Source organism: Mustela nigripes, chromosome 16, assembly GCF_022355385.1.
Source record: "Mustela nigripes isolate SB6536 chromosome 16, MUSNIG.SB6536, whole genome shotgun sequence".
In the NCBI taxonomy this organism is placed as follows: Eukaryota; Metazoa; Chordata; class Mammalia; order Carnivora; family Mustelidae; genus Mustela; species Mustela nigripes.
In genome coordinates this window covers 10929076-10944827 of record NC_081572.1, presented here as the reverse complement: position 1 = coordinate 10944827, position 15752 = coordinate 10929076, and the positions used below count along the sequence as shown (strand labels likewise).

At 37.8% G+C, this 15752-nt stretch overlaps 1 protein-coding gene across 2 annotated transcripts in view; it reads right to left on the bottom strand.

Annotated features, from left to right (window-relative positions):
- ABCA8 (ATP binding cassette subfamily A member 8) overlaps positions 1 to 15752 on the bottom strand; it is a 68720-nt gene that overhangs the window by 25959 nt on the left and 27009 nt on the right. For both annotated transcript variants that reach the window (XM_059380070.1, XM_059380069.1), the window contains exons 16-20: positions 15466 to 15556; positions 11979 to 12118; positions 7945 to 8064; positions 4389 to 4587; positions 1971 to 2137 (exon numbers count right to left, since the gene is read on the bottom strand). In XM_059380070.1, the coding sequence (XP_059236053.1) occupies positions 1971 to 2137; positions 4389 to 4587; positions 7945 to 8064; positions 11979 to 12118; positions 15466 to 15556 (717 nt within the window). The remainder of the gene's footprint in view (positions 1 to 1970; positions 2138 to 4388; positions 4588 to 7944; positions 8065 to 11978; positions 12119 to 15465; positions 15557 to 15752) is intronic.

The following is a 15752-nucleotide window of genomic DNA, read 5'->3' as shown; positions in this document are numbered from 1 at the left end:
AAGTTGCATCCCTTCCTCACACCATACAAAAAAATTAACTCAAAATGGATCAGAGACCTACATGTAAGAACTAAGAGTATAAAAACCTTAGAGGGAAATATAGAAGTAAATCTTTGTGATCTTGGGTTAGGTAAAGCTTACTTAGATATGACACCAAAAGCACAAGCAAGGGAAAAAAAAACAAGTTACACCTCATAAAAATTAAAACATTATGTTTCAACGGACACCAATGAGAAAATGCAAAGGCAATCTACAGGGTGAGGTGAAATATTTGCAAAATATTTGCCATTGATTCTTATTATTCATGGTACATATATTCTCTAACATCACCACAAACATGGAATTAGTGAATTCTCAATTATTGCTCTGAAGAGAAACACAAGGTTCAGTTCCTGTGAGCTTCTGGTCACAACAGTTTCTTTGATCAATCAATATATCACCATATTTTTATGTTTTGGTGTATATATTGTTGATTCATTAACATTGATCTCACAGCCAATGGAGCTATAACTCATGCCTGAACAAAGTTTATTTGACACATATATTTTCTCTGTAAGTTACCTCACAGCCTTCCCTACTTAGGGACACTGGAAAGCACCTCGACCCTACTCTTGGGGGTCATTTTCAACAGCAAAATCACCCAAAAAAGCAAGAAAGTGTGAAAAACATTGCCCTAAATGGACTATAGAAAGGATATTTATGTATAGTGTGAGACCTGAAAGAACAAGGCAGACCATCATCTTGTTTACCTCAGCTAGAAATTGTGCATCAGGCAACTCCAATTTTTCATTTCTCTGAGCATGTCTGTGACTTACTATGAAAGAGCCAAGAGTATTGGTTTTGGGGTCACAAATAAATTTTCCTGACTAGATAGGTTTGCAAATACAGAATCTGTGAATAGTGAGGATCTATTGCATCTAAGAAGAGACATGTATCTAGAATATATAAAGAACACTTAGGATTCAATAAAAAGGACATACAACCCATATTTTAAAAGACATTTCTCCAAAGATAGATATACAATGGTCAGTAATGAAAAGACGTACATGAAAAGATGCCTAAGGTCACTAGTTACTAGCAAAATGCAAATCTAACCACAAGATACTACTTGATTCACACGAAAAGGGGTATGACCAAAAAAGGAAATAACAAATTTGGGTGAAAATGTGCAGAAACTGGAGTTTTCACAAACTTTTAGCATAACAATAAATTGGGATAGTCACTTTAAAAGAGTTTAGCTGTTCCTCAAAAGGCTAAATACTGTCACCATATGACCCCTGGGTTTTATACCCCAAGGAGATGAAAAAAAAAGTATGTACATACAAAAACTTGGACTTTTATAGCAGCAATATTCATAATAGCCAGTTATTGGAGGAATATACCATCAACTGATGAATAATAAATAAAATGTAGCACAGTCCCAGGAAAGAATATTATTCCACAATTAAAAAATTAAATATTAAAACATGCTACAACATAGATGAACCTTGAAAACATCATACTACGTGAAAGAGGTCAGTCATAAAAGAACCTACATTGCATAATTCTACTTATGTTAAATGTCCAAAGTAGCAGATCCATGGAAACAAAAAGAAAACTTGTGCTTTCTCTGAGCAGGGGACAAGTGAATGGGAGTGAGTACTTAGTGAGTATGAAATTTCTTTTTTGAGATGAAAATGTCATAAAATAAGTTGTAACGATGGTCACACAATTCTGTGAAATACACTCAAACCCACTGAATTGTAAGCATTTCATTTTGCACACAGCCACCAAAAAATTTATTTCTCCTCAGCAAATCCTTCCCTAGTTCCTTCTCCATTTTGGGCTTGTACTCATCACCCTCAAGACTCATGAGTGGTTTTATGCTGAAGAAGCCCAAAGCTCATTTTTTTCTCTCACATTTTATGTTTTCTAAGTAATGCTCGTAACAGGGAATGTGTTTAGGAATGGAGTACACACCCCATCATTACCTGTTGTATTGATGATCAGTAATTGAGTGAGAGGATCGTGTGGTGATTGTCCAGGAGCAAGGAAGTATAAATGCGGAGAAAGCTCCCAAGTGTAGCTCATTTCATATATTCTGTTGTGGATAGTCCTCAAAAGAAGAGGGCAAATTCCAACTCCTAGAATCAAGAGCCTACCCAGGAGAAAAGGGCCAGCGTGAATGCACAGTCATTTCTGAACCTTTCAGAACTGAGTGGATGATGATGTGATGAGATCAAGAGATTATGAAAATTATGGAATTAATTCTAGTAGAGTATAGAGAAGTAGTTTCTAGTTTTAACTTGCTAGCAACCATGTTTGTAATCCTCATGGCTTTGTGGAGGTCTTGGGGCTTATTTATTCTCAGTAAAAAGAAGATAAAAATGGTTTCCAGGTTTCCGTCTGGCAAATACCTTATGATTGTAGAAACAATTCAGTGACTTTTAAAAGAGACAATGGTAGAAATTAAGAAGAAGAAAAAGATGCAGATTTTGAAAAGGCTCCTATATAAGGAAAACAAAATATTTTAGACTCTCTGATTCATTTCTTGAGTTTCTGCCCCTTTCCCACCTCTGGATTAAAGATGACAAAATGGACACTTATCCTTGGTTCCTTCTCTTCTTACTCTTAGGCTATGGCTTATCCCACACAGTTTCAAGGGTCAGGTGTCCTTGAACTGTGCCTGCAGATTGGTCTTCTCTCCTGAGACTCCAGTTCTTTGCTCTCCCTTCCTGCTAGTTAATCCATCAATGCTCTGGACTCCATTTTCTTCACAGCTACTCCTCTTCAGATAGTCCCTATTGCTGTCAGTGACAGCAGGATTTCTTTAGTCACCGAGCTCAAATTTTCAATTATTCTTTATTCTCTTGTAGTCACCATTTCAAGGAAGTTGAAAAATTTTTTTTTTTTTTAGTTTGAGAGAGAGAGACAGAGAGAGGGCATGAGTCTGGTGGGGAGGAGTAGAGGGAGAGAGAGAGAGAATCCCCAAGCAGACTCCCTGCTGAACACAGAGCCCAGCACAGGACTTGATCTCTCGACCCTGAGAGCATGACCTAAGCCAAAACCAAGAGTCAGATGCTTTACCAAGTGAGCCACCCAGTTACCCCTCGGTTGAAAATTTTTATCATTCCATCCTTATACCTTGCTTCAAAACTTTTCTCTGTTCCTAATTTCTTGTTTTACAATGTTACCGCTTGTTTGAATTCTTGCTAAATGCCCAGCATCTCTCCAGACGTTGTTATACAAGGTTGCAAGATAAATAATAAAGGTTTTTCTTAAATCATGCTCTCTCCTTTTCATAGACTCTTAATGAATCCCATTACTTTCTTATTTATGAGTATTTATGGAGACTCTATTATGTGCTAACAAGTGTCCTATCTTTTTGATGCTTCATCAAAGTATTCATAGACGAGGTACTGATTGGTAGCCAAAGTGCCACAGACACAAGTGAGCCAGTGAGAGGGGATGTGATTCAGAGGAGCGGGGATAGTGGCCAGTGTGCACACAGGAAGTACGGGGGAATGAGGGACGCCTGGATGGCTCCGTCAGTTAGGCATCTGCCTTCAGCTCAGGTCATGATCCCAGTGTCCTAGAATTGAGTCCCACATCAGGCTCCTTGCTAAGTGGGGAGCTTGCTTCTCCCTCTGGCTGTCACTCCCCCTGCTCATGCTCTGTCACTTAGATATATAAATAAATAAAAGAAGTATAGGGGGTGCTTAGGTGGCTCAGTTGGTTAAGCGTCTGTCTTTGGCTCAGGTCATGATCTCAGGATCCTGGGATCAAGCCCCGCATCGGGCTCTCTGCTCAGCAGGGAGCCTGCTCCCCCACCCCTGCCTGCCTCTCTGCCTACTTGTGATCTCTGTCTGTCAAATAAATAAAATCTTTTAAAAAAAGAAAGGAAGCATGGAGAGTGAACTAGCAACACTTAGGAGAGCTGGTGGGAAGTCATGACATTTAGGTAAGACCAAGTGGAACCCAGTGGGAGCATCAGGACATCCAGGGAAGTGTCAGGAGCATTACTGTACAATACTCAAAATAAGGCATGGGCATATGGATATGCTGGGGAGGGGTGCAGAACATAAATTTGCATCCCATTGTTTCAGTCACCTACCCAGTGGAAAATTTGAAAGAGATGGAATAACACAGGAAAACTACATTACTTGAACTTTTTCCTGAAAATTCACTTCAAAAACGTGACAAATTTCCCCTGCTAGACTGCCAATGATAACCACCAAAACCATTAACCAAACTGGGGTATTATTCTTTATCCAGTTTTGTAGGTGCAGATATTTATTTTATTTTTTCATTATCTTCTCTTGATTTTACATCTCAGATTTGTTTTTTAATGTATTGATTGGGAAAAAAAAAAAGAAAAGAAAAACCATCTGTGGCCCTCTGACACTCACAGAGATAAGAGAGCTTTCCTTTCATGCTTTAAATTCAAGAAGTGAACACGTGCAATCATGCAGATTTGCTGTTTCCAGAGAGCCAGGCCCCCTATGGTCTTTGTCGTCTCATTGAGTGAGCTGAGAACTTGTTCCATCTCAACAAGCCTCTCTGTGTCTCCAGTTCTTTCTGCCTGTGCTTCTCCCAACGTGGCCATATCTACAAAATACAAAAAAAAAAAAAAAAAAAGCAATTCACAAAATCCCACTTCAGATGGACCTTCTGGAGCTTCCTGGAGGAGATGTTTTAGCAACGATATCACAATCTTCTGTGAAACTGTAGTTTTATGTGGAGCTATTGGCTGCTGCTATGAGCTAGAAACATCAATAAAGTTTCATGTCTTGAACAAAAGTAGAAAGGGGATCTTAGATCATATGGATACAGACAGTACATTAAAGAGGTTATGACAAATATGCATGATCACATCATGCCCCCGAGGTGCCCCAGAGACGGTCACCTCTCTTCCCAAGAGAATAATACCTGCTATTTTTAACCTATTAGATAAATGAAAGCACAAAGAAAGCAAAATAATAATAAAAATTTTCATAAAGGGAAGAGCCATCCTTAGAGGAGATGATACATATGGGTGTTCTCATGTTAGGGGCATGGTAGAAGAAGAAAAAAACAACTTCAGATTTGAATGAGGAGAGAGCATTAAACAAACTCTTCTGGTCATATGTGGCCTGGTACCCAAGTCACAAACTGAGTTCACACCTTTTACCAATTCTTTCCCATGAGAATTTCACCAAATACTTAGGAACAAAGGCCGAAGATTGTAAAGAAAAGCTAAGAAAGATACATATCAGGTCCATAGCGTCTTGGGCAAGATATCATCAAGGTACATGGGGCTTTCCTTTGTAAAGGAAATCCAGTAGGGGCTGGCTACCAGACAAATGAGTGGAGAAAGACAGACTAAGAGAGACTAGATCTTGGCTGGATACAGGCATTGACAGACTAATTTAGAGTATGGGGGTGAGGAGGAGTGATCTCACAAGACATGGTGAGCCATGGTTAAGACTGGAGAGTCAGGTTACCTCCCAGGAGTAGAGAAACTGAAACTCCCCCAAAAACCAAATAAACAAAAAAATGATAGCAAGTTGAAAATCAGGGAGATATCTGCTATTGTTGAGAAATTAGGCAGTCGGCTTGTATCCCATAGAGAGAGCTCCAGAATTTTGCCTGTGCTGGAATATGATTTTAATATCAATAAAAGTATCTTGGAAATCCACACATATTTGTACATATTTGTATATTGAATGACACATTTAGAAATCAAGTATTACAATACTCTGTCATCAAATAGGGTGTATAATGAAAAGTGTAAACTTATTTAAAATAACCAACTGGGAATTTTTGGTTTAAATGTATAATAACCGATTTTAAAAATTGACTGAAAAAATAAAAGCTCTTCAACAGATGAACGGACAAAAAAAGATGTGGTTCATATATACAATGGGATGTTACTCAGCCTTCAGAAAGAATGAATATCTACCATTTATATCGACATGGATGGAACTGGAGGGGATTATGCTAAGTCAAATAAGTCAAGCAGAGAAACAATTATGTGGTTTCATTCATATATGAACTATAAGGAATGGCACAGAGAACCATAGGCAAAGGAACGGAAAACTGAAGGGGGAGAAATTAGAGAGGGAGATGGACCGTGAGAGACTATGGACTCTGGGAAACAGACTGAAGGTTTCAGAAGGGAGGAGGGGTGGGGGGATGGAGTCACCGGGTGATAGGCACTAAGGAGGGCACATTTTGTGATGAACATTGGGTGTTACATGCAACTAGTGAATCATTGAACACTACATCAAAAACTAATGATGTACTATACAGTGGCTAACTTGACATAATAAAATGAGTGAAAAAAAAAAATAAAAGCTCAACAAATACCTCCTGGTGGAGGAAAGAAATCAGTGAACGTGACAAAAGATAAATTGAGATTATTAAGTTTGAAGAACAGAAGGAAAAAACAATGAAAATAAAATGAAGTCCCAGAAAAATGTGAGACATTCTTAAGCATAGTAACATACACTACCACGTACATTAATGGAAGTTCCAGAAGGAGAGTTGAGAGAGAAAGGGTCAGAAAGTATCGTTGAAAAATTAATGGCTAAAAACTTCTCACATTTGTTGAAAAACACAAACCACACATACAAAAAAGCTCACCAAACTCCCAGCAGGATAAATGCAAAGAGATCAACATCTAAAGATATCAGGGTCAAGCTGTCAGACGCCAAAACAGAATCTGGAAAGCAGCAGGAGAAAAACAACACATCACACACAAGAGATTGTCAATAAGATCTAAAGCTGACTTCTCATCAGAAATCAGGGAGGTCAAACAGACACAATGAAAAAGTGCCCCACATCACTCAGCATCAGGGAAATACAAATCAAAGCCACAATGAGATACTACCACACACCAGTCAGAATGGCTAAAATTGACAAGTCAGGAAACAACAGATGTTGGTGAGGATGTGAAGAAAGGGGAACCCTCCTACACTGTCGGTGGAAATGCAAGCTGGTGCAGCCACTCTGGAAAACAGCATGGAGGTTCCTCAAAAACCTGAAAAATAGAGCTACCCAAAACCCAGCAATTGCACTACCGGGTATTTACCCTAAAGATAGAAACGTAGTGATCCGAAGGGGCACATGCACCTGAATGTTTCTAGCACCAATGTCCACAGTAGCCAAACTATGGAAAGAACCTAGATGTCAATCAACAGATGAATGGATAAAGGAGATGTATACACACACACACACACACACACACAATGGAATACTATGCAGCCATCAAAAGAAATGATATTTTGCCATTTGCAACAATGTGGATGGAACTAGAGGGTATTAAGCTGAGTGAATAAGTCAATCAGAGAAAGACAATTATCATATGGTATCACTGATATGAGGAATTGGAGGGGCAGGGCGGGGGGTTGTGGGAGCTACGGAAGGAAAAAATGAAACAAGATGGGATTGGGAGGGAGACAAACCATAAGAGACTCTTAATCTCACAAAACAAACTGAGGGTTTCTGGGTGGCAGGAGGAGTAGGGACAGGGTGGCTGGGTTATGGACATTGGGAGGGTATGTGCTATGGTCAGTGCTGTGAAATGTGTAATCCTGATGATTCACAGACCTGTACCCCTGGGGCAAATAATACATTATATGTTAACAAAAAAATTAAATTAAATTAAATAATTAAAAAAAAAGAAACTGGGGAGACCAGCAGGCAATGAAAGGATGTAATCAGAATGCTGGAAGAGAGAGACTGAAAATCAATGTTTTGTCTGAAATTGCTCTTGGGAAGCAGGATGAAGGCAGGGAGCCCTGTTTAGAAGAAAATGAGTCACCTCTAATAACAAGGCAACACTGACAGGAAAGGTAACAGAAGTCACAGGGATGCATTTTGGCTTTACTCATCCCTGTCCAGGAAAGGACTTGTGTCTTATGGAAATCTAGACTGCATTGTTATAAATTGTGTTATGTGATCACTCTCATGCACTTTGCTTACCCGATTCATCAATAGCTGATTTCCCTTCCAGTTTCAGGAACACTTCATTCAAGGTTGTCATGGAAACACCATAATTCTCAATTCCCAGATCAGAACATCTATCCAGATCATTGTAAAGTGCTGCAGAACACAGACAACAGAAAATCAAAACAACAAAGATCACAAGTGAGCTGAGGACCACTTTTCAAACTAAAAGGCACAAATATATGAAAAGTATGAAGTCATACTTGTGATAGGTCAGACATTTTAAAACTCACATTTCCTAATAAGGAACCTTGTTCTTCAAATTCCGTACATTATTTGTAATTGTATATTGTGTTATAGCCCATATACTAATTAACCCGAATTAACTGAAGACTCTTTTCCAGAACCATCCGTGTGTGTGTGTCTGTTTAAAGATTTTATTTATTTATTTGACAGAGAGAGATCACAAGTAGGCAGCGAGGCAGGCAGAGAGAAATAGAGATAGAGAGAGAGAGAGGAGGAAGCAGGGTCCCCACTGAGCAGAGCCTGATGTGGGACTCGATCCCAGAACCCTGGGATCATGACCTGAGCTGAAGGCAGTGGCTTTAACCCACTGAGCCACTCAGGTGTCCCAAAGAACCATTTGTGTTTTAACCAGCTGAAGGAAAAGAACTAATTTTTTTGAGAATTAGTTGGATGGTGCAGGAGCTTTTTTCAGTTCCAAAAATCTCTGTTAAAGGAAGGACACAAATTATAAATCATATTTTTTAATTTTCAGCTTTTGACTGTGGAAGAAAAAATTCACAAGATCTCACAGAGAAACACAGCCGACTTAGGGTATCTTGGAATGGTAGGGAAGGGGCAATCAGTCTCCCGCAAGCAATTCTGTATCTACTCATTCCTCAGTTTGATCACCAAAAATACTTCGGGTATTCTTACAACAATAAACAATGTCCCTGCCTACATATATCAGAATGATAACAGCTAATTCAACAAAGCTTGAATAAAAAGCTAATTTTAAATCTTAATATGATTACATACATCCTGAGGATTCCACCTGCAGCTTCTCGTTGGGCAAAAGGATTAATTAAAGGCTTTCCATCCTGGCGAGAGCAAGATAGACAGAAAAGCAGAGAAGCAGCAAGATTCAAACTGCTAGTGAACATTATGTGTCATTCTCCATTCCACCTAAAATCTTACAAGCCTCCTCTAAATTAGAACTAGTATGAGAACAGATTAATTAAGGTTCAATTAACATTTTCCCTATGGCTCTAAGGAACGCTTGTGCTGTCACCATAAAATGGACATTTGAATGACTTTGTGGGGTAATTTATGTGTCTGTTAACCACACATATGGCCCAGCTAATTGCTTCAACCACCCAGTGCAGCCCTCCTTGTGCTCCATGACCAGGGAGTAAATCTTCTGAATAACATACATAATAAGTTAACTTTTTCTTTCTTTTTTAATTAAACTTTTTTTTGGAGATTATTTTATTTTATTTTATTTTATTTTTAGAAAGAGAGAGAGAGAGTGCAAGCAGGGAGAAGGGCAGAGGGAGAGAGTGAGAGAATCCCAAGCAGACCCCCCCATCCGGCCCAGAGCTCAACATGGGTCTTGATTTCATGACCTTGAGATCATGACCTGAACCAAAATCAAGAGTTGGATGCTTACCCAACACTGCCCAGGTGTCCCCTGAGATAATTTTAGATTCACATGTGGTTATAAAAAATAATAAAGAGGGGGCGCCTGGGTGGCTCAGTGGGTTAAAACCTCTGCCTTCAGCTCAGGTCATGATCCCAGGGTCCTGGGATTGAGCCCCGCATGGGGCTTTCTGCTCAGCGGGGAGCCTGCTTCCTCCTCTCTCTCTGCCTGCCTCTCTGCCTGCTTGTGATCTCTGTCTGTCAAATAAATAAATAAAATCTTAAAAAAATAATAGAGCGATCTGTACACTTCACTCAGTTTCCCCCAATGGTAATATCTTAAAAAGCCACTATAGGATATCACACCCATGCTACTGATATTAATACAATCAAGAAACATAACATTTCCCTCACCACAAAGATCATGCTACTCATAGACAGCACACCCATCACTCCTGATCCCATCTTCTCCCAACCCATGACTGCTATTAATCTGCCCTCCATTTCTAGAATTCTGTTATTTCAAGAATGTTATATAAATTGAGCCCTACAGTATACAATATTTTAGAATTGGCTATGTCCACTGAGAATAGTTCCCTGACTATTCCTCAAGGTTGTTGCATATGGCAGTCAGTAGCCTGTTCCTTTTTATTGTTGAGTGGTATTACATGTCATGAATGTACCACAATTTAATCATTTACTTGTTAAAGGGCATCTGGATCCTTTCAGCTGTTGTCTACTCCAAATAAGGCTGCTACAAACATTCATATACCAGTTTTTGTGTGAATATATTTTCATCTCTCTAGGATAAATATCCAGTAGTGAAATGATTTGGCTGTATGGGAGTTGAGGGTTTAGTGTTTCAAAGGAATGGCAAACTTTTCCCAGAGTGGCTGTGCCATTTTCCACTGCCATCATCAAGGTAGGAGTGATCCATTTTGTCCACATCTTAGCCAGCATTGGATATAATCACTGTGTTAAAAAAAAGTTTTTAGCCATTCTGCTAAGTATGTAATGCAACCTCATAATGGTTTTAATTTGCAGTTCCCTGCTGACATATGATACTGGACACCTTTTCATGTGTGTCTGCCACCTGCACATCTTCAGTGAACTGTCTGTTCTTATCTTTTGCCCATTTTCCAGTTGGGTTGTCTGTTTTTTACAGTTGAGTTTTCAGAGTTCTCTATGTGTTCAGATACCAGTCTTCTGTGAGATACATACTTTGTGAATACTTTCTCCCAGTCTATAGCTCATTCTATCATCTCCTTAACAGGATCTTTCACAAAGCAATTTTTAAATTTTGATGGAGGAAAACTTATAATTTTTTTCCTTTCATAAACTATGAATTTGGTGTCCAGTCTAAAAACTCTGTCTATAGTAGAACCTGCAGATTTTCTCTTATTCATTTAAAAAAAATTATGGTTTTACATTTTATATGTAAGTCCATGATTTACATTATGTTAATTTCTATATGAGGTGGGAGATTTAGGTAAAGGTTTACTTTTATGCCTGTGGATCTACTTACTCCATTTGTTGGAAAGGTTATCCTTCATCCATTAAATTGCTTTTCCCCCTTTGTCAAAAATCAGTGAGGCATATCTGTGTAGGTTTATTTCTGGGTTCTCAGGTCTGTTCTATCTTTGTGTTGATCATTCTGCCAATAGCACATTATCCTGATTACTCTAGTTTACATAATGCTATAACTCACTCTTTTGAATCTCCATAGAGGGGCCTGACCAAAACCACATCTTCCTGCTTCAAAAGAGTTGACGGGGGCGCTCAGAATCTCTGACAAAGCTGATCACTAAAGTCTTCTCCTGCAGAAAGCCAGTCTCTGAAGACTGGAAGAGGTGTCTGCTTTATCTAGTGCCTAGGCATCAACAGAGTGTCAAGGAAAATGAAAAAGTGAAAGATGTTCCCAAAAAGGAAACAAGGTAAACTTGCAGAAGCAAACTCTCATGAAATGAAGTGACACAATCTGCCTGACAAATAATTCAAAAATAGCTGCCCCCCCCACACTCACACACACAAAAGAAGGTCATACAAAAATCTTTTAAGCATTGGCCTAAAAACCCCAATGTCATCACAATAATCTTATGAAAAGAAGAATCACAGAGCCATTTGTAATGGTTAAACTAGAGGTTTTCAACCATTTGAAATATATTCACATATATGAACACTAGAATATTTTGCTATGTACTACAAAGGGAATGAAAGACTAAAAAAGCTCCCTAAAATAACCAGACATTGTAAACAACTATTAGAATATAATATTTCCCACTGTAAATAAAATCATTCAGTTACTGTATTATTCTTTGCATCATGTTTCAAATAGCTGAACACATTGTGAGCTCTCAATATATAAGAATTATCATTATTTCTATGAATATTATTTATGTATCTCATTTTGTGGTGTTCTTGTACATTACCTGGAAATCTATTTGTTCTTTCTAAGGGCAATGTGTAGACAAGTTTTCCTTCACTTTCTGCTGATAATTTGGCATCAGGGATGTGTTGTTTAATAAGTGATGTTATATTTTCCTGAACATGCGTTTCATTCAACTGCAAACTGGTGTTTGAAAAAAAAAGAATCTATGTTATTTGACATAGTCTCCAGTGGCGTGACAAAAATTACTAGCTTCTGGCAGATCAAAAAAAATCAATTAAAATCTAATGCAAGAGATAAGCCATTTAAACATGAAAAAAGAGGATAAAAAAATCAGATCATATAAATGTAATGGGAGAAAACAAAGGGAGCTAATCAGAACTATTGGTTAGGCATTCAGGTTCTAATGCCCAGACAAGGTTGATAAACACTCAATTCCTTAAAAGGAGAATAGTGGCAGAGTACAGATATCAAGGACACAAACAGGACTATATAAAATGGAATTTTTCAAAGGAGTTTAAGTTGGCTTAATAGGATTATCGTATTGGTCAAGAAGAAGGAATTTTTGACAGGCAAAGACATAAAGCAGGTTCAGTTATTCAATTTACTTTTTTATACATATTTATTAAATTATTAGTCTGTGATAAAAATATCCCTAAATGCTAGGATGAGGGTACAATGATGAAAAAGAGAGCACCGCCCTGTTCTTATGTAGTTCACTGTCCAGTGGGGAGACAGGGAGAAAAAAAATAAACAAGCATAAAGAAATAATTAACAATAGTGGTAAGTGCTGTGAAGGAAATGGGTTATAGATAGAAATTAATTGTGGATAAATGTGGGTATGGGTTGTTGAGATCACTAATTTTGCTTTTTTTGTATGCTAACCTCAGAACTATGACTAAGAAAAAATATTATAGAGAAAGCCACGAATACAGTTCCTTTACCTCTTTGGTTAGATTTATTCCCAGGTATCTTATGGTTCTTGGTGCTATAGTAAATGGAATCGATTCTCTAATTTCCCTTTCTGTATTTTCATTATTAGTGTATAAGAAAGCCACTGATTTCTGTACATTGACTTTGTATCCTGCCATGTTGCTGAATTGTTGTATGAGTTCTAGTAGTTTGGGGTGAAGTCTTTTGGGTTTTCCATGTAAACAATCATGTCATCTGCAAAGAGATAGAAAACCAGTCTATCCACTTAAAAATACCGTGGATAACTCCCCAGTATAGGAGAACAAATAAAAATGTATTAATCAAGTTTATAAAGTATGCAATGGACAATATATTAGTAGTGGCTTGGCTTCTAACTTTGGTTTTACCATTTGAAATGTGTTATTTAACCTATCTGGGTAATTTGCTCATCAGCAAAAATTAACAGCTAAAGTTATCCTAAGAACTGAATAATAGTGATGTTTGCACTTAGCAAGTCCTTTAAAAATGCCTATTTTATTTGATCAATTGCTCATATTAAAATTATGCTATTTATGCAAGTATTAAGAACATCTGAGCATACATGCTATTTTTAGAAGCTGTGAAACCCACTGAGGGAATAAAGCAAAAACCAAAAAAAGCATAGTTGTTCTCCACGAGGTTGCTGCCCCCTGAAACAAGAATAATTTAAGAAATACTTCTTGGTCACTTAAGAAGAATTTGTGTGGGGCACTAAATAGGATGGCATGAGCAGTTCACACATCCTCTCTCGAAGAGTGTATGTCTTGGAAATGGAGGTCAGCCAACTTTTTCTGAAAATGACTATGTCGTAAATATTTTTTTAATTTTTTTATTTTTTATTATTTTATTTTTCAGTAGAGATAGATGTCTACTGAAATTATTCAACACTGCTGTTGCAACATGGAAGCCATCATATGCAAGCAACATCTAAACACATGGGTATGGCTGTGTTCCAATCAAACATTATTTACAGCAACAGGAGGTGGGCTGGATTTGGCCCATGGATCATAGTTGGCTGACCCTGATTTAGAAGAAGAAAGAAGGCAATTACACGAAGTATTGTCCAGGAGCCCATGAAGAGATTTGTGAATTGGGCAGAGATCCTAAGGAGCGTTTTTTATTTTGAGGACACATCTTGTTGCCATGCTAATGTGCTAGGCACCATGTCATTTACTTTTCATTTACTTTTTTTTACTTGCAACTAGGAATTGTTATTCCCACTTCATAAGCGAGAAAACAGTTTTGGAAAGTTTAATTAATTTCCAAGAAGCAATTCAAACAATGTAGCTTACGAAATGAAATACTGGAAAAATACACAGAGCTGGAGGATTAATAAAGACTACATGAGATGGCATTCAAAATAATGCTTTAGGACTTGAACAAGTGGTAATGGGTCTAAGAAATCCGAAAAGCTCAGTAAATAACCTCAAACAAGGGGAAATGTAGGTCATGGTAGGACATGTGCAATGAACAATGAACATTTTATTTTTGACTAAAGGATACTGAATTGGTTAAAGGCAAATAATAAGGAAATCATGATGGGGTGGGCCACACCAACATTTCATGACTACAAAATCTGGATTCCAGTAGGTAAAATGGAACCATTGAAGTTTTTTTGTTTTGTTGTTGTCGTGTATTTTTTTTTTTCTTTTTAAGGTATATCAATGGTCTAAATCAGAGCTGTACTTCAGATAAACTGACCAATTCATGAGCAAATCAAAAATCAATTTAAAATATGGATATGGATACTAGTTTTCAAAGTTAAAAATATCCAGTCTCCATTTCTGGCTCTATCATTTATGAACCTAGGGAAACCAAATGTTTATCTGTAGAATAAAAGTAACAAGAGTTTCTATCTCAATAGACAAAGGATTTAAGTAAAATAATGTTAAGTATCTTATCTCTGAGGTCAATTAACAGCTAGAATATCCTACTATTCAAAACGATGATAAAAATAAAATGAGGAGGATGGAAAGAAGAGGAAGCACAAGAAGAGGATAGCTGGGAGGAGGAGGAGAAGCAAGGATCTACTTAAAAAATGATGTTAACAGATGGGGGAGAGAGGGTAGGGATGTATGAAACAATTTGTCAGTTGTGAAAGTTCCCTTAATACAAACCTTCCTTAACAAACAGTGTGTTGTAGATACATTTTCTACCACATTTATCTCAATTTTTTTTGTTAAGTTATCTTATATTTTCTTGTCTTTTGTCTTTCTTTCTTTCTTTCTCTCTTTCTTTTTGAGAGAGAGAAAGAGTGCATGCACATATGAGGATTCATATTCTCACAACCCTGAGATCATGACCTGAGTGGAAATTAAGAGATGGACCTTAACCACCTGAGCCACCCAGGCAGGCACCCCAAGTTATCTTACATTTTTCAATCTCTAACATCTGCCCATCAGTATCTCTCATATACACACAGCAATTCCATATATGTGCACAAGTATCTTCACATATGGATATGTAAACATCTCTGTGCAACAAATCAACAGTTTCTTGTGTGCTGTCACGTACTGGGTCAAGCATTGTGTCTCCTCTAGCTCATTTCTCATTTTCCCAGCCTCCTGACATGGTCCTACCTTAAGTGATATCCAATGCCCCATTTCTTCTTGAGGAACAGAGAAGAACCTGCACACTTCAGCTTCCCTTTGGAGAGAAACACTTTCCTATCTGAAATGGAAAAAAGCAAAGAAGAAAGTTTGTTAGGAAGTTGTCCATTCTTTCCCAAGAAAAAGACAGGTAATCATGATCTAGCTGGAATTCAGGAGCTTCTGCATCTTTAAATCCAGGGCTTAATAAAGACTCATTGGAACAGGTACCCTTTAACTTATTTGTGTATTTCAGGCTATTATTTTGCCATCCATCC